Consider the following 22,590-nt stretch of genomic DNA (forward strand, 5'->3'; position numbering starts at 1 on the left):
ATGCACCCCAGAAAAAATGGATGAGCATTAAACAGCTGTCCGGGTATGCGGTGCTGATATGCTGTGAAGGGAGGCAAGCATAATCTTCTTCAGCATGTGGAAGACTGTCACAAAACAAGAATTGCTTTCCTCTTCAATTCACCACCTTAAACGAACGGCAAGGGGATACACTGTAGGATCTGACAAAACGCCATTCATGAGATACCTTGTCTGAGCACACACCCAAATCTAGTGGGAGTTTTATCTTCACCAGGCTCACAAGTCAGGGAAATCTTGAGAATAATCCTAGTACATATCCTCCAGGTGCAGCTGTAGTTAGCTGAGTGTTGTAAAAGGATGGGGAAATCAGAAACTGAAGATGCAGCAGAGTGAGCCAGCCTTTCCTGACTTCAGTGATACAGCTCTGCTTTAACACCTGATTCTTCACATGAAACTGCTGCATTGCCTAGGAGTTATATTGTGACTGGGCACCTACAATATTTAAGGGACAAGACCTATAATAAAAAACGTGAACATGAACACTGTGAATTTCCTTTTATTTCACATGCAGTTACTCTGATACTTGTGGTTTGGGACTGCTCTTCACTTGGATTTTTACTTTAGCAAGCATGCTGCATAATACGGATGCTATCTGATTATTTCTGATCCTCTGTCTCACCTCTTCAAGAGAATGGCACATTAGTCTACATTTCCTTTCCCATAGAGACATTTCTAAAGTTTATCAACACATGAATATGTTGTCAGCTGAATGAACAGAAACTAAATTTCAGCAACGCACTTGTAGTTCAGATCCTCAAAAGCAATGAACAACAGATTCTGAACCTGCAAACTAGAGAGACTTGATGGAATTTTGTCCCTGATTATTTTTTTCCAGGTATTATACATATGCATGCATACATACATGCATACATACATATATACATACATAGAGAGTCAAGGACATGTAAGAAAGTATCTCTAAGTAGAAGAAAACTTTAACATAGCAGCACTTCTTGACATTTTTGCTCACTTTCTGAATTTTTATACCATCATTTATTATATTATTAAAACAATTTAAAACTGGGATTTCCACTGTTCTCTATAAAAGCAAAGACACTTGTCACCACACCTTGGATATCTACAGTTTTGGCATCTAATCTAAGCTGGTCATGGCTGTATAATCAATGCAGAGCTAGAGGAAGAAGCACACCTTGAACTTTAGGCATTCAAGATTAGATCCCTCTCTAAGGAAAAGAGCTGCATCAGCGACATGACTTGGCCCCTGGTTAGTCATTTCTTTTAGGAGATTGACCTCATGAGCATCTGACATTACCACAACACTGAAACAGGCCCAAGAGAAGGTCAGCGCACTGTGACCATGTCTGCTCTAGGACTGATAATGGGTGTAACTAAGCCAAGCTAAAACATATCCACTGATTTATACTCCACTGTAAAGCTGACCTCTAAGATCTCAGAAATTTGCCAGGGCTCAGCAGAGGAGTGACTTTCAGGTCCAAATATAACACTGAAGTTAGAGGAAGAAGCAAAAGGACATTTGAGAAACATACTCCCCTAGCTATTATTTCAGTTTTCAGAATGTTATTAGTTATGGTAGCAGGGAATCTAGACTTATTTTCAAAGCTTTTTAAACAGTGAACTTTCTGCTTCAAAGAAAAAAGAAACTTAGAAGACTCAGACAGACTTCCTAGATTTAAAATACATTACTGATTTATTTCCCTGCTGTAGACAATTCACTTTAGTAATAGTCTGAAGCTTATAAATCCCACTCTATAGCTGTAAAATAACTTTTCCACGTTTTTCTCCAGGTCTTCAAGAAAGAAATCTCATGTGTCCCATCTATCTCCTCCTTAATTATTCATTTTTGCTACGCATGAACCTAGGAGACTTTTCCATAAAATAAATAAAATACAAAATAAATGCCTAACATAAAAAACTTCATTAAAACCTATTGAAATTGTTACCCCCCAGTGATTACTGTTATGAAAAATTGAGTGATATTTTATAGTTTAACATTCCTCTCCTACAACAACTTTATTAGGATAAACCATAATTTGGCATTTTCTCATATTTTTAGTGTGAGTCATAATGCTGTTTAGATGTAGTCTGTTGTATACCTAGAACCCAGCCAAAGAGCAAATTAGTTTATAACCACTCCTACAGATATGTTTGGACAATCTAACAGATTTTTAGGAGAGCTTCTCTGACAGTGAAGATCTGTCTAAGTGGGACACCACTATTTGGTGTGATAGTTTTAAATGGGAGTTCCACGTGACCCACATGAAGAAATGAGTATAATTTCCATGTGCAATTCAGACTATTCTAATTTAGTCCTGTTCTGACTTTCAGCAAAAAAGTCCTCACTTTTTACATGCCTATTACAGGGGGACAATCTGCCCCTCTACTCTGCTCTTGTGAGGCCTCACTTGGAGTATTGTGTGCAGTTCTGGTGTCCTCAACATCAAAAGGACATGGAGCTGTTGAAGCAAGTCCAGAAGAGGGCCACGAGGATGATCAGGGGACTGGAGCACCTCCCGTATGAAGACAGGCTGAGGAAGTTGGGGCTGTTCAGGCTGGAGAAGAGAAGGCTGCGTGGAGACCTCAGAGCAGCCTTCCAGTATCTGAAGGGGGGCTATAGGGATGCTGGGGAGGGACTCTTCATTAGGGACTGCAGTGATAGGACAAGGGGTAACGGGTTAAAACTTAAACAGGGGAAGTTTATATTGGGTATAAGGAAGAAGTTCTTTACTGTGAGGGTGGTGAGGCACTGGAATGGGTTGCCCAGGGAGGTTGTGAAAGCTCCATCCCTGGTGGTGTTCAAGGCCAGGTTGGACAGAGCCTTGGATGACATTGTTTAGTGGGAGGTGTCCCTGCCCATGGGGTTGGAACTAGATGATCTTAAGGTCCTTTCCAACCCTAACTATTCTATGACTCTCTGATTCTATGAGCTATTAATGGAGGTCTTAGTCCAAAGTAATTAAAAGATTTTTGGGTTTCACCCTTTCCAAAAATAGCTTACTGATTCTGAACATTTTGGGGATATTTCTATACCTAGAAAACAGCTGTTCTAGAGTATGGCATTTTTACTGGCAATAGTAGGCAGTGGTCTTTCTGGTATTTATTTATTTTTTTAAAGAAGAATAGAAAAAACACACCAGTTTAAAAGTTCCTTCTTTTTCTCTAACATGTAGTTTTTAAGTCAGATTTGTGAAGTACAATATACCAACCCCTCTCTGATACCTAATCTCTTTTCTTCAGTTATTTTCCTCTATGCAAACTGTTTTGCAGAAAACCCAGGAAAATGTAATGACGGTGATATTGTGACATTGAAAAAGGGTGAGAGATACATCCTATCCTTAAATCAGTTAGCAGAAAATGCATCTAACGAGGTAGGACAGAAACTGAAAATCAAGAAAGGCATGAGATTAGGCTGGTGAGCACTTGTACTTGCACTGATGTGAGGTGAGCACCCTAATTCCCCACTTTCTAGCTGCTTACATCCCATCCCACTTTATTCCCTATTATTAGGCAGAGTGCCTGCCTACACTTCATTCTTGCAGTCCTCAAAGACCAGTTTCCAGGCTAGTGTGTCAGCAAAGAGTAAAGAAGCCCTTATGTTCATTTAAACTATACTATGAGCAGGAGTGGCATAAGTAGGATGAAAGTTTAATTCTATTCTCTGGTGATTCCAATGACGTAACTGCTGCAGGATGCCTTTTGTCTTCTGCAAGCCAGCTTTCTAGTATACTATGTATTGTTATGATGAGGAACAAAATATGCAAAAATATGGGTTATTTACTTATCATAAATGAGATTTTCTGGATTTCCCCATGCTCTGAAAAGGTAAACATAGTAACTCAAACAATATTTTTCTTCTCCTGAGGTGGCTTTGAACCAAAACTCAAAGAAGAGAGATTTACGCAGCCTTCATGTGCACAGCATGCAGCAGTGTAAGAAAAAGGCACAATATTACTCTTCCCTCTTCCTTATTTAAACTTGCATCTTCTCTCAAATACAGTTATATTTGCTCTTAATATCTCTGGCAGATGTACCGGGGTGAAAGATGTAATTAAGAAACCAAAATTCCTGTTTCTTCCAGATGCTTATTTTCTCAATATTCACTCACTGGAAACATATTTACTTCCCACTCCGTGGTGTCTAGCAGTTAGCATACCTTCTGGGTTCTATTTCACAAAATTTCCACAGTTAATCTGACACATGCCAATGCATCTCAGATGAAAGTTTAGCAGCAGTAATCTTTCATTTCTATCAGCAGTAAACTTTCATACCATAAAAAAGCTGAGCAAAGTTTTAAATAAGTATTTTATTTTAAAAAACTTTTCATTTTGATGTTCATAGGTACAATACTTTCTGTTGCCTTCCTTTTAAAAATTTACTTCGGCTTTCCTCAGTCTTCCAGCTCACTGAAGGAATCTAACGATGATTTCAGTGTTTTCTATGATTCATTCTTCTCACTGAGATTGAATTACAGGATTAAATGCTTCATCCTTGTTCTCCTCTCATGAGAGACATATATCATTTTGGGTTCAAATTCTGGGTCCTACAAATTCTGACCTTCCCAACGACTTAGTCAGCCTCCTATAACACCTATCCCTCCTCTCACGCACACTCCTGGAGCACAGACTCATCTGAAGCAATTCTAATGCCTTACACCTAAAAATACAGTGACACAATGCACCCGAAATTTGTGTTGGTCTTAGCAGACTGCTTTTCTTGGGCATATCATTTCCACAGCTCTGCATTCAAGCAGAATAAGTCATGAATTCAGCTTTATACTTCAGTCATTCAAGGACACTTGAAACTGAAGCCAGAAGTATTTTGCAAAAAGAATTCTAAGTCTACTGTATTTGCTTGAGAACAATTTGGGTACAAGAGTTATACAAATCTACAGGGAAAAAAAGAACAAGACTGACTTGGCAGCTCCTGCCTCAGCCTACTCATCACTACAGACAGAATTCTTGCTCAGCCTGGGAAAAGAAAGCTGCACAAAGCAGACTGCTTTTTTATAATTTTCCTGCTTTCTGTCATCTAAAACCCCAAGCTAGCCTCCATTCTCCTGTAAGTATACCATGGATTTGCTCCCATTTATGTGAAGAAGAGTTTTTTTCTTGGTCACAGTTAAATGGTACTTTCACACTTCAAAGGGAAGGTCAAAATTTCTGTATTATACCTCTTCAATTTTCAAGAACTTTTCCTGACTTTCTATGTATTTCAGCTCAACAAGGAGAAATGGAGCAAACGTCAAATCCAGGCTTTACAACCAAACCTTTTTTAACATAACAGAGTGACATTTGCAGAATGATATGCAGATATAAATGAATCTGTCACAGATCAAATTTCACTGGCTTCTGAATTGCCACATAAGACTCCATTTGAACAGTAGAAAGAAAATTAGACCTTTACAATTTTATTCCGACATTATGACCCTGATACAGAAGAAGAATTACTAGGCAGATAAAAGAACACTATCCAAACTGAGTCCTCCTGCTAAAAGACTTCCCAAAAGTTCCAGAAGCTTTCCAACTGGTTGCAAACCCTTTGGTATATGAATTCAGGGAATCATTCACACCTACACTGAAAGCTTGAGTTCCCACTTTGTGAAAGGAATGAGCTCTGAATGGTGATTCAGTCCACCTAAGAGAGATGCCTGAAACTGGACATTGTGGAAAATTCCCTGAGTTTTCAATTAAGCTTGAAAAGCACTTAGTATTTCGCAAAGCTCCCATGAATAAATGATGAGCATTTTTAAAATGTTACAATGGTCCACATAAACTATTTCATCAGTGATGATGACCTTGTGTATTTTTCCTTCACCCAAGACTCTCATAACTCTGTGGGCATAGGCATGCTCATATGCATGCATATATACACAGGCTTTGCTGCTTTGGAGCTGCTGGTTTGTGCAGCTCAGGCTCAGATCAATTCCCTTACCTTCTGAAAAGATGAGACCCTTCTACAAATTTACATCAAGTCATTTACAGTTGACTCAATGATCTTAAAGTTCTTTTCCAACCTAACTGATTCTATGATTCTAAATCTCTATGACAGTGGAGGACTGCCCCAGTGAACCTTAAAATGGTAAATCCTCCTCAGAACAGAACTAAACATTTTTGTTCAGAAAGAAATTTCATAAAATCCAACCCAAAACACAGAAAGGATTTTTCTCCTAATATTCCCCAGAATAGCTGACTATTTGTGAATGTTTCCTTGGCGCTTGCATGACCAAAGAACAGCTGTTCTAAAATACGACATTGTACAATCGATCACTTAAGACTGCTATAGAGTAAATTCAGTGAAGCCTGTCAAGAGATTAGGCCATAGTCTTTAGACACAATCAGCAGAAAATTAATGCAGATTAAAATTATTTGTTGGATAATGATGGTGTGCAGTAGATACCAGCATACATATGGGGCTGGTATTCCATACTGCATGTATGGAATGTATATTGGAAAGCCAGAGGGGCAGTGCAGACAGCCCTATGACTGGTACTGGCATGCATGACCTCCATACATGAAAACAGATCTGGACTTTGAAGAATTTGCCCTAATCCTGCAATTATAGTACTTTTACATATCTGGGTACTGTTAAGGATCTAATTACAACGCGATATCTGACCTATAAAAAAGACATGATCTTAACATGTTGTATTTGGGGAAAATATAATGTCAGGGAAAGTGTAAACTGTTTGGATTTTCTTTTTAATTATATTCTTGTTTGATAGTCCCAGACATTAATAAAATTTTATGAGTGTTTCTCTGAGGAAAAAGACGGGGAGGGGAGAAGTTGTCATACCAGTGAAAAAAAATCTGCTTGGTTTCTTAGCCAAAGAAATCTGACTTCATGGTCTTAAACATAAACTTTGTACTAGTCATTATCTTCCAATATACCTCAAGATAATCCTACTATCTGAGCTGCAAAGCTGCTGGAAGTGCCCAACACATCTCCAACAATGCATGTCAAATTTCAAGGCTGGAAACTTCAACCAGAAGGCACATTCAGAGCTTTCCTGAATATAAGGTTTCACGCTTTTGGAATAACTCTGTAGACTCTTGTTACCAGCATTAAATATTTATATAAATAGGCAGAGAATGCCATTGCCTCAAAAGGTCTGATTTGTGCAAACTCACTCTGATCTTTACCATTGAGGTTTTGTAAAAATTTTACCATTTACAACTCCTATCCTACCCATCTGTACTGGAATGATCCTCTTTAAAGACAGTGTAGCCAATACAGTCAATGAGAAAAACGTTTCCAGAAAGGGGGAAGGGTTTAGGGAGTGGGCACAGGCAAACACAGCAACCCCATCAGCTTACTGTGGCATAGCATCCTGCTTCATGGTGTGTCATAGGGTCTCCAGGTCACTAAACAATCCTTCTTTTCCTCCCTGATCACAATTGGATCTAACATTCATTGCTTTCCTTTCCTACTCTAAGGAAAAGTTTATTTAAGATATTATCTATGACATGATATACATTTAGGCAAATTAAAAACTAAGAATATAAATGTAAGCCCAGAAAGGAATACCTTAAATTTGGAAATGCTAACAAAAATATACTCCTATATGCTACATTAATTGAGCACTTAAGTTAATGAAACAACAAGGAAAACTCTGATCAACAGATCCAAGAGAATGATACTATTAAACCAACACTAACTGAATAGAGATGGCCATCTAGAGGGGCCAACAGTTTCCTTCTTACTATTTTTATGGGTTTAGGCAAAACTGTGGCATGAAATGTAAGCACTGTGTTTCCCTCCCTGGAAGAATAAAGGAACTTATTGAATGCATTACTTGTTATACATAACAAACCAACAGGAGTAATCTGAAACAAGAATTCAAACCTGGAAAAGCAGATATGATTCCCATATTAGGGAAATGTCAACATTTACTCATGATAGGAAAAGCAAAAGCAGTGTAAGCTGTAAGTGGTTTTTCAGTCCTAACACCTTACAATATGATCCTAACAAAAAAAAAAAAAAAGAAAAATCAAAAAACAAAGGAAAGCTTAATCTTCCAAACCAGAAATAACCTAAAAGGGCCCAGCTGATTGGCAGGCCAGCTATTGAAGGAAAGATAACATTACTAATAAATGAAAGGGATGAAATATTTAAGTTTTGTATTTCAAACGTGGCTTTTACAATAATATAACCTTTTGTGCAATCTTGTCCTTTCCAGTATTTTTAAGTGGCCATGATAAAGGAAAATGCATGATACCTCGTTGTGACTTTCCAACTTCTGTACCTATGGCTGCCTCAAGGACAGCCAAGTTTCATCACCATAGTGGTGATAGAAATGGGAGCAAAAATGACAGCAGCCATTTGCAGCTGGCAGCACAGAGAAGAAATAGGCATAACTCTGCTATTGCCATGATTTCTGCACCCATGACACAGTGAACCATCCGAACCACTGGCGTCTTGGCAATCAGTGAAAATTATTTTCCTTTGTACCCTGGCAGAACGCCAAGAAATGTTATCTACTGAATTCTAACAGATAACTCTATTAACATTTTAGATTGCAGTGACAGATACCGGTATGGAAGTGTTTGACTGTTCTATTTTATCTTCAAGCAATTGGCAATTTTGGGATCAGGTTCTGATCCTGATATAACTGAAACTTTCAATTAATGCCCAAGCTAGATAAGAACATCTAATATCTTTCTTCCCCATGTCTGCTAAAATAACTTTCATCTTCCTTTGTTTCTATATTTAAACATTAATTACACTCAGAATTAAGTTAGTGAAAGGTGCACACAAAGCATTCTCATTTAAGTGAATCTATTTCTGGGACGAACTTCCACAAGAGATAAAATTATCCATGTTTGAGACATTTAGCAAATATGACCAAAAAGTTTGATGAAGGAAGACTGACAGATCAACAGTAGACAAGTGGATGTCTCCATCTAATATTTTGACAGAACCCACTGACATCCTCCAGCCTCACCTGGTAGCTCTTAAGACATCCACACACATCTGTGTGCTTGCAAATTCCCTCATTAGTTTTCTCCTGTCTATCCAGTAAAGAACATGGAAATACGCAGAACAACTCTTATATCCTTTGACAGGCATACAGAAGGTGCATGTTGGACATATACAATTTCCCCACATGGTCAGATCCACTACCAAATATTATGGTATAGGCACTTCAAAAAAGTGCAAACTAAAGAAAAAAACTCTAGGAATGTAGATCTTAACAAAATTATAGGCAATCCCCTAATTTTCCTGGCTAGACAACATTATTTAGCTGCAATATGTTGTAGGTATTTACCCAAGTTTCTGAACACTGTGGTTAGTAACCTGAACATTCTTAGTGCAATAAAAGGGTACCAGAGTAAGGGGCTGATAAAGCCCTTCTGAATGACTGAAACTTCTAGTGTGATTCCCCACAGTAGAACCAGTCACACATATTCTGGATTGTTCCAGCTGAAGTTCAAGAACTTTTTTCATACAAAATGCAGGAAGACCAAAGTCAGTCAGAGGTCTGTTGTGGATCTTTATTATACAGTACCCTAAAACTAAGACTAATAATTCAAAGTCATTATGATAAACTAGACACAAACGTATTTTAAAACAAAGAAAACTCAGTGGTGCTTAGTAAAGTTGAACAGAAATGGAAGATCTTAAAAATCTACCCTTGGTGGGATGGATTCCTCTTTCTAAGTCTGCCCTCAGACCAGAACCCCTCAACACAGTCACATCTGGCTCCTTAAGTCCCTTTCCTTCCATAACCTCAAAAGGCTAGCTGTTTGCCTCTTCAACAGATATCTAAATTGTCCCTCAGTCTTTGCTCCTGCTATATATAGGCTTTACGACAGCTAGCCTCTCTCCTTTTCTACCTGATCAGCCTTGTGCTCTGAAGGCTTTCTACCAGGCCACTCAAGACAGTTTTATTTGGTCTACAGCAAGCAGAGAGCACAAGAAAAACAAGGTCTTCTGCTCTGCTGCCTCAGATTTAAACATACAGCAAACAGCAAATCAGGAAGACAAATACACAGAACTAATCATAAGTGCTCATAAGCGCCTCCACTTAGGCATCGTCTTTAGTAAACTTCAAGGTACATTTACCCACAGCATAATATACAGTACTTCTGATAATAAAGTTTTGCCCTGGGAGTCTAAGCAGTGCAAGCCAGTACTGGACTTTAAATACTTATATCTGAACTCTAAGTCACACATGCAGCAATAGATTTACACATAGGCTACTAGATGAATATCACTCAGTGGGTAACTGTAAGAAGAAAGTTTGGCTAGGAGAAAATCTACTGCAAGGATCAGAAGACCAACGGCATCTTTAAGCCATAATTCACAACACTAAGAGTTTGGAAAGCATTGCACCAGATTCACGAGCATGCCTCAAGTCCCTCACGCTGCAGTAGTGATGCAAAATACTGGAGAGACATTAAGGGTTGGAATAGTCCTGACACCTCATTTATATGTGGAATGTAATGTTTTTGCAGATACAGAATAAACAAAAATTATTTGCTAGCTTTTGAAATGCATTTAATGGTTTTCACTATCTACATGTATGGTATAGTTCGCTGATTACTTGAAACTACTTAGAAATTGATTGCTTGTGACCTAATTTGTTTAAATTTTGCTCTTCAGATGTATAATCTGGATGTGCTTTTGTCCCTGGCAATGGCAGACAGCTTGGAAGTAGATGATCCTTAAGGTCTCTTCCAACCCGAACCATTCTATGATGGCAAATGAAGTTTAGCTGGCCAATGAAGTTGCTAAGCCACTGTCCATCATATTTGAAAAATCATGGCAGTCAGGTGAAGTTCCCAATGACTGGAAAAAGGGAAATATAACCCCCATTGTCAAGAAGGGGAAAATGGATGACCCGGGGAATTACAGACCAGTCAGTCTCACCTCCGGGCCTGGCAAAATCTTGGAGCAGATTCTCCTGGAAGGCATGCTAAGGCACATGAAAAACAATGAGGTGCTTGGTGACAGCCAGCATGGCGTCACTAAGGGGAAATCCTGCCTGACCAATTTAGTGGCCTTCTATGATGGGGCTACAGAACTGATGGACAGGGGTAGAGCAGTTGATGTCATCTACCTGGACTTGTGCAAAGCGTTCCACACTGTCCCACACGACATCCTTGTCTCTAAATTGGAGAGACATCAATTTGATGGATGGACCACTCGGTGGATAAAGAACTGGCTGGATGGCCACACACAAAGAGTTGTGGTCAATGGCTCAATGTCCAGCTGGAGACCAGTAACGAGTGGTGTCCCTCAGGGATCGGTGTTGGGACCGGTCTTGTTCAACATCTGTGTCAGTGACATGGACAGTGGGATTGAGTGCACCCTCAGCAAGTTTGACAATGACACCAAGCTGTGTGGTTCGGTTGATACCCTGGAGGGAAGGAATGCCATCCAGAGGGACCTTGACATGCTTGTGAGGTGGGCTGATGCCAACCTCATGAAGTTTAACCATGCCAAGTGCAAGGTCCTACACCTGGGTCAGAGCAATCCCAGGCACAGCTACAGGTTGGGCAGAGAAGAGACTCAGAGCAGCCCAAGGAGAAGGACTTGGGGGTGTTGGTTGATGAGAAAATGAACATGAGCCGGCTTCAGTGTGCGCTCGCAGCTCAGAAAGCAACCGTATCCTGGGCTGCATCAAAAGGAGCGTGACCAGCAGGTTGAAGGAGGTGATCCTGCCCCTCTACTCTGCTCTCGTGAGACCTCAATACCTTGGAGTATTGTGTGCAGTTCTGGTGTCCTCAACATACAAATGACATGGAACTGTGGGAACAAGTCCAGAGAAGGGCCACAAGGATGATCAGGGGACTGGAGCACCTCCCGTATGAAGATAGGCTGAGAAAGTTGGGGCTGTTCAGCCTGGAAAAGAGAAGGCTGTGTGGAGACCTCAGAGCAGCCTGCCACTATCTGAAGGGGGGCTATAGGGATGCTGGAGAGGGACTCTTCATTAGAGACTGTAGTGATAGGAGAAGCGGTAACAGGTTCAGACTTAAACAGGGGAAGTTTAGATTGGCTATAAGGAGGAAATTCTTTCCTGTTAGGTTGGTGAGGCACTGGAATGGGTTGCCCAGGGAAGCTGCGAATGCTTCATCTCTGGTGTTGTTCAAGGCCAGGCTGGACAGAGCCTTGGGTGGTATGGTTTAGTGTGAGGTGTCCCTGCCCATGGCAGGGGAGTTGGTACTAGATCATCTTAAGGTCGTTTCCAACCACAACTATTCTATGATTCTATGAGTCTATGATTTTATGATCCTATGATAAATCACCTATTAAGCTGTCTAAGCAGTTGTCCTAACTCACCAGTGAATTTCACCCTTTGTGCATGAAATAAGCATGAGGGCACTGAGGCAATGCACACAGGCCATTACTGTAGCTTTTAACAAAGTGCTGTGTTATCTCTCCTCAAAACAAATCAATTCCATAGCCTGGAGGTCAGGCAGAGCCCGGAGCCTGTCATATGCTGATTCAGTGCAGCGTTAGCACTACTGCACTTGCTGAGAGAACCCTGCCAAATGCTACAATCCAAAAGGAGCTCAGTGGCTCCTCCATTCAGCTGGGTTTCAGAATAGCTTCTACTCTGCAAGGAGAAACCAAGATTCATTTTCTCCTTGTGAATAGAAAGACATTCCCTCAGGCTTCTAATTTGGTGCAAAGTCACAAATAAGAGGCTGCAATTCTGCATCACAAACGGTAAAGAGTTCAGTTTGGTTTAACTATGTGATAGGCATCAGATGAATAAGTTAAGCTTCTGAGTGAAATTTCTAAAATGAAAATAAATTATCATGATTTTTCATCTAGTAAGTCCAAAAATACTCAATTACTTTATTTAGCTACCTGGAGTGTTTTCTGGTTCCATAATGAATTCCTTCTGGCATAAAGTTTATTGGTTTGCATTTTGAGGAATTCTGAACTATTCTCAGATTCAAAAGCACCCATAATTTACTTAGATTACCTAATTGTTATAAAACTAGAAAAAAACTTAGTAATCACAAGAAGCTCAAAGAAATCCAAATTTTTTAGTTTTAGTGTAGAAACTGTGTCCTGGAGCAGCCTTTTCTCTACAAAGGAGTGTTTGTAAGGGGCTGTTAGTATATTTCTTTCTCAAAAGGACCAGCCCAACACTTGAAACCTTAAACACGAGCTGCGATAAAATGGTCACCAACTCAATTCATGTTCCCTATGACAGGAACAGCACACAAGTAGTGATGCTGAACTGATGCCTGCCTGCCATTTCTATTAGTGAACACTATATGCTTGCACAGGTCTATTTGTTTTCCAAGGGCTAGCAAGGATTAAGAGGATCAGGATCAGTCTTATAATAAAATACCCTTAAAGATTTATTTCACCACCCTCAAGGCATATCAAGTTTTAGACTCATAGACTTGATAATATCCTTTTGGAGGCTGATATGCCACTCTTGTCTTCTCATGCATAGCTACTGCAGCACAAATGGACCTGGTACTGCAGGCTGATTCTCAGTGCATGTGCTCTGGTAACCCACACATCACACATCAGGGCCCTCAGCACAATGGAGAATAAAAAGCAGAGTTCCTGTTTCTTTCCCGAAGACAGGATAAATTGAAAATAAGCATGTGCAGACCCAAGAACTGTGCAGGAGAACTCAGAATCCTATGTGTGGCAAAAAAAAAGTGAGCTTTCTGTTTTGTTTCAAACACTGTTGAGTGCTTATTTATTTTAGCTCTTGGACTTTCTGTCTAGATTGATGAAACTTTGTCAATCAGTCAAGATAAAGAGGGCAGAAGTGTATTCAAAACAGTCAACACAAGAGAAAGAAGGATGGACTTGGCACTCACACACCTGACACTGAGAAGCTGTCATCTGAAATCAGTTTGTAACCCTGGTGGCTGCTCAACTGCACCTCAGAGCCTGGTTCCCCGTGCCCTTCCTCAGCCTGTTTTTCTGGCTGCTGACTTGGGATTTCTCATTTGTGCCATACCCCTGAAATAAGCGCAATGAACCCAGGGACAGCCTGTCAGAGTGAGCTGCTTATATCCCTGCTGAAGTCTGTCTGGAGAGGAAAGTGCGCATTAAACAATTTTTCACATATTTTTGATATTTCCTTCTTTTCTTTAACAATGGATTTCTGAAGGTTATATGGGTTTAGGAATTGTTGCAACTAATGAATAATATGACTAAGTCAATAAGAAAGTAAAGATTTTTTTCAGATGTAGATTATTGATTTTTGAAATTGTAGGGGCTCCTTCAAAGTCATTAGCGTTTGTCATGTGAATATGCTAGTAAGGACTTCTATAAATGAAGATTAATGATGCTAGGGATAATTATCACTGGAGAAATTCATATTTTTTCAGTATTTGGAAACTTCATTCAAAGGTGAACTGCATCAGTTCTCCTTGAATGGACCTTAGCTTCATTTCTATTATAAGAGTAGGGGGAAGATTTTCTGTGACACAAGAGTTAGTTAAACTCCCACTATCTGGAAATCAAAGTTAGTTGAGCTGCGTAACTCTGATTTGTGCTTCGTAAAATAATCCCCCATATACGATGAGTGCAACTGATTTGAAGATCTACCTAATCTGAAAGCCAAAATCCTTCTGAATATTTTTCTTTCCAAAAGAATCTGAACATGTACAATAACTGCTTTCCCAAATTAAACACTCAAGTCATGATGCTCATTATTATTGTTCCCTGCAAGACTTCATATATTTTGCTAAAGGTGTGAAGAGCTACAAATTAAAGGAAGAACCCACATTTTTTGTTAACTTGCAGGGATGTAAGGAAGTCCCTACAGCTAATAACCTGATTTCATAGGGGAGCTCATGTGCATATCTTTTTAATCTGAAAACATCAAATTCAATATTTCTTAAGTTATTTCTACTCTAAGGATAGGTCTGAAATGCCAGGTACTGTTCAGATAATTAATGGTATAGCTCTGCTGGGGTTTCCCTTGCATGAATATATCTGGAAAGCTACAATTGGTGGGGTATCATTTGATTCTCAGTTATGAAGCACTAATTCCCCAAAGAGTCCTTACGATTATAATTTGTCTCCATGAAATACTTGGTGACGAGTTTTATCCATCAGGGTTTTTTTAAAAACAAACAAAAAAGTAGCAAGCATAACTTGGCCAACTCTGAATTCAATTAAGACAAACACAGCTTGACCAGCCCTTGTGGATGGAATCAAAATGCTCTGGAGGTGGGCTTTCTGATTATTAAAGAAAGACAATCAAAGGCGAAAGAATTCTGAACCCAGGCTAGAAGTGTTGGCTCTTTTCCAGTAGCCAACTAAACTGGCAAGCCACAGCATAAATGCATATTCTGGTTTGGAGGGGGAACAAAAGCTGAGCAAAGGGTGTCAGCATGGTTCCTGTCTGGCATGATGCCCATCTTTTGCGGCCTGAAGGACCACATCAGAATACGTTTTGTCGGCAGCCAATCTAACTCACTGAAAGACTTTGCAGAAAGTGCCTCTGTTTCCTGAAGTCCTTAATATGTGAGGTATTTTTAAAAAGCTATCTTCACACAGGAGAAAAATATCTAGCAGCCAGATATGTAAAATATCTGACATGAAATCCTGTCATCAGAGGGAACATTATAAAACGTACATGAACACAGAGAGATGAAATGACTGGTTTTATTGGAATCCTTTCCCATTATTTAACTCCTTAGATCTTGGAAATGTTCATGTTCCACTCTTAATTTACCCAAGTTGTTAAGAGCTTATTCTTGTCTTGAGTAATGAGATAAACAGCCAATAGACACTATATAAAGATGGGAAGAAGACTTCAAAATCACTGCAGATCACATTTCAAGTTATATCAGTCTTTAAGAAGATATTAGTACATGAATCTAGAGACCTTGTTTCTTGCACAGGTTTACAGAAACACACAGAAAAAAGATTGTTTCTTTCTAATGTTCATTCCAGGAATTCATTTGTAGCACATGTATGTGTATCTATTTTTATGAGACGAGCAGTATTCATTGTTTGATTTTTTTTCATTACCATCTTTTTTTACCATCATTACAAAATGACCTGAAATCAGAGAATGCTGAAAATGGGACTGATATACTTAAATTCTCAAGTAATTAATAAAAGTCTGACCATTGAAAAGATTCCTCCTTTGGTACTGGTTAGTGGACCAATACAAGGAGGCAAAAATACACATAAGGAAAAAGTTCACATAACTGGACACTTCTGAATTTGTAGACAGAGGCCACAGATATGGCAGTATAATAGAACAGAACTGAATTTCTTACCTTTATGATGATTTGCTCCAGATGCTAATTTCCCCCACAGCGTTACAACAAATATTATTATTAGCAGTTTTCCTTTTGTTGCTTTCTGTAAGTATCTCTTATTCATCCTGAAAACAAAAATGCACAAAAATAAGTATTTTAAGACTTATTTAAAAAACATTTTTTATCTAATTTAAGGAGAATTCAAGAAGTTTTTGGAAGTGTCTGGCTGACAGCCCTTAAGTCAAATTCTGCTTAGCTCTAAATGAGATACATGATATAGAGCATCTGTATAACCTCCCTTCCTGGTCCACCATCATTCCTCCACTCTAGTCAGTACTTGAGATAATTCCTGCACTCATCACATTTCTTCCAAGGCATAAGGAGTGTTCATAACCACAGCAGACCCCAAAGCCGGCAAGAAGGATGAATCCAAGCAGCTATGTTGCAGGTTTTGATGAGCAGAGCAGTTCCACTGTTGTGTTTAGAGCCAGTCATGGTCAATGTGGTTCTCTCTGACCGTGCAGACGAGTTTTTAGCTTTTGGGACTGCAGATCTTTTTGGATAGTGCCCATTGAATCATAAAGCAATAACAGATTAGAATAGACCTTCAGCACATGTACCAACCCTCCAGCACAGAAATCCTGTCAGGAAGTCATGAGTGGTTCAGAATCATGGACTTAAGCACTGCAGATTCACTAGTCTCTCACCTGTCTACCTTTGGGTAATGAAAAGATTTGATTTACTGCACCAAGGGAAATTGCACATAGCTACCCTCATCTTGTTTACTGATGTTTTCACTGTGACAGCAAGCCACTGTTGGTGGTTCAAGCACAAGGTAATTCATCACTTATTTCTCAGTAACCTCCTCCAAAGATAAAATACCCCTCTACTTGACAAAAAGACAAGTTCAGGAATGTAGGTGCTAGTGCTTAAGGATTACAGTTGTGTGGAGAATGGCAAGGGGTATAATAATGAAATCTCTCACTTTTCTCTGTGATCTAAGAAGTGATCTAAGGAGCTGGCTGCAAAACAGCTTGGCACAATGGTCATGTTTCTGCTGATAGGTCAATAGGACAATGATACCTATTTCAAATCACTTATGCCAGAAAAGCTCAAATTTGATCACTTATACAATATTATTCCTGTTTTTTAATGCCTGGAACTAGGGTGTCTTTCTAAGCAGAATAAACTGCATCGATTCACTATAGCTACACATTTGTCTCCTATCACGTTTATAAAAAGCCCAAAGGCTTTTAAGAGCATCTCTTTTGCTCTGTTCATGTACAACAACCACAGATCTGTGAAAGTCAGACTGCTCTAATACAGAATTAACCAGTAGACTGTTCAAAGTCCCAAATCTCTTTCCATTCCTTCAAAGCAAATCCTTGCCTCTAAGCAAATTGCTTTCTAACAGAACACCATGCAGCACCATGCAGTGATAAGGCAACTCCCTGCACACCACACAACTCCACTCATGGTTTCCAGAATTGTAACCAGGCCACTTCCCTCAAAATTGCCAGTCTTGCTTTTCAGGAGACTGATGAGACCTTGTTAAGCAGTGACAAATTTCCACACCAGGCTGTGTGTAACAAAACACTATGACACAAGTTAAGAACCCACTGAGGAATACACCAAACCCTTTTAAACTGGAATTCAGAGCAAAGAGAATTCAGCATCCCTTGACAGAAGTCACACATCTACAGTGTGTTTCCCAGAGGTTGAGATAATCACATTTATCAGGGACAAAGAGAGAGGAGTAAGCAAGTGCTATATCTAGAATGGTGGATGTGCCCCTGAAAGCCTGACTGATTAATAAGCAGGGTGGAGGTCACAGTGTGCTGTGAACCACACCAAGGTCTGTCTTCTTGCAGGGATTCCAGTGCCTTTGGAGTGTAAACTGCATATTCATCATCAGCTCCAGGTTTATGAAGTAATCAAAGCTAAAGGGAAATACACTGTCACTGTAAATAAGAACAAAAGAAACGAAGCTGGAATGCACATGCAGCATATGCTCTTTCACAGCTATCTCTGTGAACAGAATATGAATTAACACTTTCCCTCCTGGATTCTCGTACTGTACCTGCTGTGATGCTGGTGCCAAGTCATCTCTCATTAAAATCAAATAATTCTTCCTCACCTACCCAACACTGCTCAAAAACCAGTGGGATCTGCACCATTAAACAAAGTTGAATTTAACACAGTTCCTTTCAGTGCTCTGCTGATGCCATATTAATTTAATGTGCTGCGAGGCTGGCAACAAATGCAAGGCAGAAAATGCAGATACATAAGGAAAATTAGTAGCAGTAGAGGGAAAGAGAGAAAACCAACCTATCTGCTTCTGAAAAAAAGCCCCTCAGGGTAGGTGGCAGAGTGAAGTACAAACCCCTGCCCACCTCTCAGCACACCAAAGAGGAGTAAGCCAACACTGAATACAGAAGAGACTGCTCTGCAAAGTAAAGGAAGGGGTTTCAGCTTTAACACAGAAAACCTGGGCTCAATGCCGTTGCCAGGTTTTCCAGTCAGGAGAAAAACAGTACACCATTTCTGTACCACAAGCCTATTGCACTACTCTGTATTATTTATTTGCGGTATTCACCTTTAGAAGGACAAAAATCATAGTTTTTTTCTTGTAGCAGTCCCATAATAGGCACAATGAACAGAAAACCCATTGAAAGTACCAGTTCTAGCTTGGGACATAGTTCAGCAACCATCAGCAGAAGTACAAAAAAAAATACCTCAGCAGTTAAAGTATTCATAACATACAGCAGCTCAAATAAAAAGTTGGAAGATGATGTTAAGTTTCAAACTAATTTTGCAGTATAACACTAGACCTGCAGTCGTGTTTGTTGGCTACTCACAACGGTCAGTCCAAGGACAGATGAGTGGCTGCATAAGCACAAAGTAGGTGCAAAGCACTCTGCTCCCAGCAGTCCTGCTACACAGATGCCACACTGCAGCAAGACAGCCCCAGAAATGAAAAATGAAGGGATTGTAGTCCAAAAATTCAGGGGGTTGGGATGGATGCATCTCATCAGCAAAGCAGGCAAACAGCTAGATAACAAGGAGAGGCCAGGAGATATGTGTCTGTGTGCATGTGTTATCACCGGGGCTGAGAAACTGGTTATTTTTTTGTGGATTTGCAAAACAGCCCATGATAGAGCACTGAGAAGACACTGGAACTAAACAGCATTTGACCTTTGCTTTGAAATTAACTATTAGTCTCTTGCAACCTTGATCCATGTCAAGTAAGTGCATCCAGGAAATTCTGTCCATTACTGTACTGTACTGTTACCACACTAACACAATAGGCTGTGTTAAATAGAATAAATGCGTTCTGAAATGAGGTCTACTTTTACCAGAGGTGATGCAGAGCTCTACAGACAAACTATAGCCATTAACCTGAATGGTTTTCTCTGCAAGACCTTTTCCTCTTCTATTTACTTTCTTTTCCACAGAACCTCTCCCTCACTGTTACCCTCACAGCCTTCAGTAGCGCCATGTGAGCCAAAGGTGACCAAAACTGAGAATAGCCATGCTATGGGAGTTGCCTACATTTGACTATCAATTTTGCACAAAAATACAAGCTTTATGTGTAACACAAATGTCCTCAGTATCTAACTCCAACATATTGGAAATAAATCCAAGGAATTCTCAGCACTTTCATGCAAAAAAAAGGATATGAAAGGCTAAGATGTTTGAGCTCATTTTTTAATGTGCTTCAAGGCAAGGAAAAAGCGAGATAGCTGGTTTTGTAGTTCCAAGGACACATTCAGAATAAAACAAAAAGACATCACCCACATAATTCAAACAGGCAGTGGCTGAGTGTGAGGTGACTCTGCCATGACCAGCTCATCATTAACACCATAACACAATGAATAAATTCATGGAATTTCTTACTTTTGTTCCCTAAGATTCCTTTTCCCTGAAGAGCACTCCACGAGACCATCACCAGTCTGGTATCACGGACTCAAGGATAGACTGTTGCAGTAATCAGTGACAAAAAAAAAGGTTTAAAAAGGTAGGACTTTTTTCCTCAGGGTGAAACCACACCTGAAGAGGAGCTTCACAAACGGATGTGTCAGCAGAAATCCTTCCCCCTGGCCTCCATGGGTCATCAGAAGCAAACTGCGAATACACTAATAGATTGCACAGGCTCTCCTCATCACTGCTCCTCCTCGTTGTCAGACCTCTTCCAACAGCAGACATGTCCTAACTACTCGGCTGTACAGAAACCACCATGTGCAGATGCTTGTCTTCAGTTTTACTACAGCAGTGTAGCATCCATAAGCTCCTGAGTTTTTACTTTCTTTTTTGCTGCTGGGCTTAAGATCGTCTTTCCAACAGCTCAGCAATAAAGGAGAATCACATGGAAATTACCTTACATTGTATGGCCAGTGCTGAATTGCCCTGCCTTCCTATTTTAAGTGAAGTGTAACCTCCTGTAATCTTTACTGTTGAAGGAAAACAAAAAAGGAAATAACTTTAATTCTTTCCTTAAGAGCTTATACACAAATAAAATTCTCCTGTTTCCTAGGAGTAACAGCATTTTTCCCTGTTTCTCCTTTTCTTTCTTTTCTTTACAAACATCAGCTTCTGTGAAGCTGTTCAAAATTCATTTGTAGAATGTTTTACACATGTAGAAGCTTTCAATGTCAGTAAGATCTATTTGTCTTCTGCAAACACATACACCCTGTGAATGCAAGTGCTCATAAGTGTAAGCCTACTTCTCTACTGAATCCCAATGAAATGTTTAAGAGACAAAAGCCTGTTATAAAATAGAGGGAAAATTAGTCCCACATTCTCTTACTTTTCATGACAAATATTTTATTTGCTATTTCAGAGAAACCCTAAATAAGCAGTAGAAATCACTGCTGATTTCTGACCCCAATTCTCTTCTACAGAAATAATGCAGCCATTTAAATTATGTTCTGTAGTCTGCTGAATCTTACATTATTTATTAGTTTTGTTAGTTTCTACATCCCACGTATTGCAGGTATTTGCACTTTTCTTTAGGCTTTCCTGTGTAAGCTAAAGCAGATTTAAAAATGCCCCTCTGGTGGGTAAGGTCACTTTGTAAAACACCGATGTGACCCCTGTGTGTTTGCATATATATAAATTCCCTCTATGACATTCCTGTCATGTTTGCTCAGTGAACAAGTAATTTGCCACTCTCATTACTTCCGGTACAAGGTAGCTTGTGAAAATCAATCTTCTTTCTGCTTCATACATCACAGCCCGTAACAGACACAAAGTGCATTCTGATTCTGAAATGAATCTGAGGGAAAAACACAGACCTGTTCTCATAAGATACCCTCTTTGATCAAGGTGTGCAAGGAAAAAAAGAGAATAGTCATTTAACCTAGCAAAGGGTGTAGGTCTTATGTAGGAGTCGCATGGAAAATCTCTGCATGCAAAGCAAAAGGGGTGGGTGTTGTTGGGTTTTGGAGGGAGGGAAAGGGGCTGGTCCAAAATTTGTTGTTGACCAGCATGACCTTTTAATAACAGAATAAGCAGCCCTAGAGAGCTTAGTCCCACCATTGAGAAATATTCAGGAATAGTTAAACCATTGCTGGTAGAGCAGTTCAGTAAGGCTGCCACTGTTACTTTCAGCTGAAGTGTTGCCAGGGGAAGCAGATTGAAGAATTTTAGGCTTGGTGCCATAAGGAGGGCTTTAGAAAGGCTACTGTGCTAAGACTTAAGACACTAAGGAAAATGAATTCTTCTTCCCAATAGTGCTTAAGCATATGATTGACATGCATACTCACACTTGTCTTTTATTTAAATCAGTGTGATTCAACCACATACTTAAATTTAAGCTCATACTATCCAAGAGATGTATGCTCCAACGTGAGTTCTTGAAAAACGATTAGTAAGTTAGTAAGTGTGCTTGTATAAAAAGAGACAGTTTCAAGAAAAGAAAATATCTCAAATATCGGGGGGGGGGGGGGGGGAAGTTATGGAATATATGAAAATACACAATAAACAGAAAAAAAAGCACCATTCTTCTTTACATGCTGCAATTAGTTTCCCAGTAGCAAGAAACTGGAGAGAGATGCACATACAGGTAATTACATTTGCCGACAGTATCTCTAGCACTTGGATGTGAAATTTACATATATATTATTGTTTCCAAAATCTGATAACCATGGGTGCTTAAATTGCCAGAGGTATAAAATGCTTAGGCACCTAGCTGCATCCCACCTCACCGCGAGAAACCCTGAGAGTTTATGGAGAAAACTTTTTTCTTCCAAAAGGGTACATAGATACTGCCTTGAAAACTCAGATGATACTGATTAATGGCCTTCCCTCTAAATGGTTATCACTGTTCATCTCTCCTGCATCTAGATGATCACCAGTTCTTTCTAGACAC

The 22,590-nt window shown here is 39.6% G+C and overlaps 1 protein-coding gene across 7 annotated transcripts in view; it reads right to left on the bottom strand.

The window, feature by feature from the left end:
* The window catches only part of TAFA2 (TAFA chemokine like family member 2), a 202,533-nt gene that overhangs the window by 44,029 nt on the left and 135,914 nt on the right, over nucleotides 1-22,590 (bottom strand). For all 7 annotated transcript variants that reach the window (XR_009745961.1, XR_009745956.1, XR_009745960.1 and 4 more), the window contains exon 2: nucleotides 16,239-16,345. Coding sequence is in view for 1 of the 7 variants with exons in the window: in XM_061467821.1 (XP_061323805.1) it covers nucleotides 16,239-16,344 (106 nt within the window). In the remaining 6 variants the exon portion in view is untranslated. The remainder of the gene's footprint in view (nucleotides 1-16,238; nucleotides 16,346-22,590) is intronic.

The sequence above is a fragment of the Pezoporus flaviventris genome, unplaced genomic scaffold (assembly GCF_033815535.1).
Source record: "Pezoporus flaviventris isolate CSIRO_AGI_PZ_B2104156 unplaced genomic scaffold, CSIRO_AGI_Pfla_v1 ptg000045l, whole genome shotgun sequence".
Classification (NCBI taxonomy): Eukaryota; Metazoa; Chordata; class Aves; order Psittaciformes; family Psittacidae; genus Pezoporus; species Pezoporus flaviventris.